The sequence below is a fragment of the Montipora capricornis genome, chromosome 4 (genome assembly GCF_036669925.1).
Source record: "Montipora capricornis isolate CH-2021 chromosome 4, ASM3666992v2, whole genome shotgun sequence".
Classification (NCBI taxonomy): domain Eukaryota; kingdom Metazoa; phylum Cnidaria; class Anthozoa; order Scleractinia; family Acroporidae; genus Montipora; species Montipora capricornis.
This window is the reverse complement of record NC_090886.1, coordinates 26,607,170-26,609,669: the sequence shown is the minus strand read 5'-3', so window position 1 is coordinate 26,609,669 and position 2,500 is coordinate 26,607,170. Positions and strand designations below refer to the sequence as shown.

General features: G+C 41.5%; 1 protein-coding gene across 2 annotated transcripts in view; it reads left to right on the top strand.

Annotated features, from left to right (window-relative positions):
* LOC138045827 (uncharacterized) overlaps positions 1 to 2,500 on the top strand; it is a 9,744-nt gene that overhangs the window by 657 nt on the left and 6,587 nt on the right. For both annotated transcript variants that reach the window (XR_011131673.1, XM_068892453.1), the window contains exon 2: positions 2,420 to 2,485. Coding sequence is in view for 1 of the 2 variants with exons in the window: in XM_068892453.1 (XP_068748554.1) it covers positions 2,420 to 2,485 (66 nt within the window). In the remaining variant the exon portion in view is untranslated. The remainder of the gene's footprint in view (positions 1 to 2,419; positions 2,486 to 2,500) is intronic.

Below are 2,500 nucleotides of genomic sequence, written 5' to 3'. Positions count from 1 at the left end.
GCAAAATTATTACAGTAACAGGAAACAATATTTTTAGACAACGTTCTCGTAGCCATCGTCGTCGTCCTTGTTTAAGGTCTCTAATGTTGCATTACAGGCGCCCCAAGCTCAGTGTAAGCATGGCGGACAAAAATATAAGGATTTGTATGAAAATCCTGATAAAAAGCTTAAGAAGGTAATTATACGAAAAAATCTCAATTAAGAAGCCTAACCTTATTGCCATCGCAGTGCTGGAAATAATTTTTCTTTATTCACAGGACATATGTCCTTTCAAATCTTCCTTTTGGTCGGACATTTGACAAATTGGACCGGACATAATTTATTGACTGACAACACCTTGAAGAAGAGAACTCAAGATGTACTGGTGAGATGCTCGGTCATCGTGTCCAATCATACTGTGAAATTGGCCGGACATTTTCAAAATTTGGTCGGACGATGTCCGATGACCGACTGTTATTTCAAGCACTGCATCGTGGATAACTTCCTTCCTGTGTGGTTATTTTCCACATACGACATGATTTGAGCCATTTCTCAGTTTCGTGGTTATCAACGGTTATAATAAAATCCCAAGGCTGGAGACTACACTGTAAATTCTCAGGTGCCACCAATTCGAGTCAAATGTTCCTGGATAAAATATTCCCACGGTCACAATTTCACATCAGAATCAATTGACAAAGATTGAACTTTCATCTCAACCCACCATCAACGCAATAGCAGTCCTGCGAGCAAGGTCAGGCGGTGAATATTGCAACAAAACAGGGTGCAAAGGCATTGCTTTATCACCAAAGTGGCCATGGCTTCGACCGTTGATAACAAACTGACCCTTACCAGGGTGACAGACCGTAGTTTGTCAACCGCAAATTTTTTTATTTCCCTGGGTCTCCTGAAACTGAGAAAAGGCCCAAATCATGTCGGATCTGGAAAGTAACCACACAGGAAGGAAGCTATCCACAATGGCAGTAAGGTTACGCTGTTTTACTTTTAATTTTTTTCATATAATTATCTTCTTAAGCTTTTTATCCGGACTCTCATACAAATCCCTATATTTTTCTTGGCCATTCTCACACTGAGCTTGGGGTGCCAGTGGTTTCAAATTGAATTTTGATTGTTTTAACTTGTTTTAACGAAAAGGAGTGCTGTATTTTGTTCCAATACTGAACCCTAGAGAAGGTTTATTTTCAAAACCCCTTGCATTATTTGTATTGATGTCCCAGCTGTTCTGATATTTTAGAGTTTCACCTGTGTGCTAGTGGCACAAACCTGTTTCTCAGTGGCCAGTGTCTGTGTTCTTGAACTTAGAAACTTCAGTATTGAATTGGAAAAGGTGACCCAATGGCTATTTGTTAACAAGTTGTCTCTGAGCATTGCTATTAAAACCTAAATGCAAGTTTTCCCAAAGGAAAGAGATTAAGGGCCTCTTTACATGAGCCTGGGTTGCTTTTTACCCCAGGTTGAATCACCGCGGCGGGTAACCATTTTGCAGTCAAATGTTTATAAGCTTTACATGAAAACAGTAGTCAAACCGGGTCAGCCCCCTTGCCGGGTAGCCCATCTCGAGACTCGGGTTGACCCGGCTAGAAGGGTTGAAATTTCTTCAGTTTCTTCATTTAAACACTCGCGTATCTGACGCGGGATTGTTTGACTATCACTTATTTGCGTTTCAGTGTTCTCGCCCATGCGCAGTCTGTACCAAAATGACTGATAACGTTAACACAAATTGATGATTGTTATGATTGCATGGTTCGTCCACCATTTTCCTCACTGACAGGTAGTCACCAGCCCTTTCAACCCAGCGAAAGGGAACTGACCCGGGTCAGCCAAGAATGACCCAACCCTTACCCAGCCCGGGCTCATGTAAACGTAATATTTGACGCTGAACTGACCCGGGTCGGTGTCCAACCCGGGCTCGTGTAAAGAGGCCCTAATAATATGAACCTCAGCTTCTGAAACACAAGTGTCAAATTGCAGTTACCTATTTAGGACTTGTAAATAATGCTAAGGCCATCCCAATTTTTGTTGTTGTTTACCGTCGAATGTGTTTCCTGATATTGGGTCGGTCGGTCAGATTGAAAAAAAAACCAAAACAATTCATAAGCATTCCCAGAATCGGAGGCCTGGTACCCCAGCATCATAGCTGTGGAGCCAGGAAAACAACAAGACGTAAACCCAAAATCAATATGGTGGATGTTGCAAAGAAATCTGACCAAGGTTGGTCAGATTTCTTTGCATTTTTTTAAATTCAAGTTAACTTTTTTTAAATTAACTCAGTGACACCTTAGACACCCTAGGACACCCCTAGGTGATGAGTTAAATCGTCTGCCATTTCACAGAGTAAAATCTGTTAAGTCTCACTCCCAGTTGTCAGTGGGTTACATGTACATACCTTCATAAAGTGGTGTTATGTGATTGTGCATTATAGGTATCAAAGGAAGTGATGAGTTGTACCATCAGCAAGGAACACAGGATCTTCCTGGGAGTGATTCAGGTATTTGATCTTTGC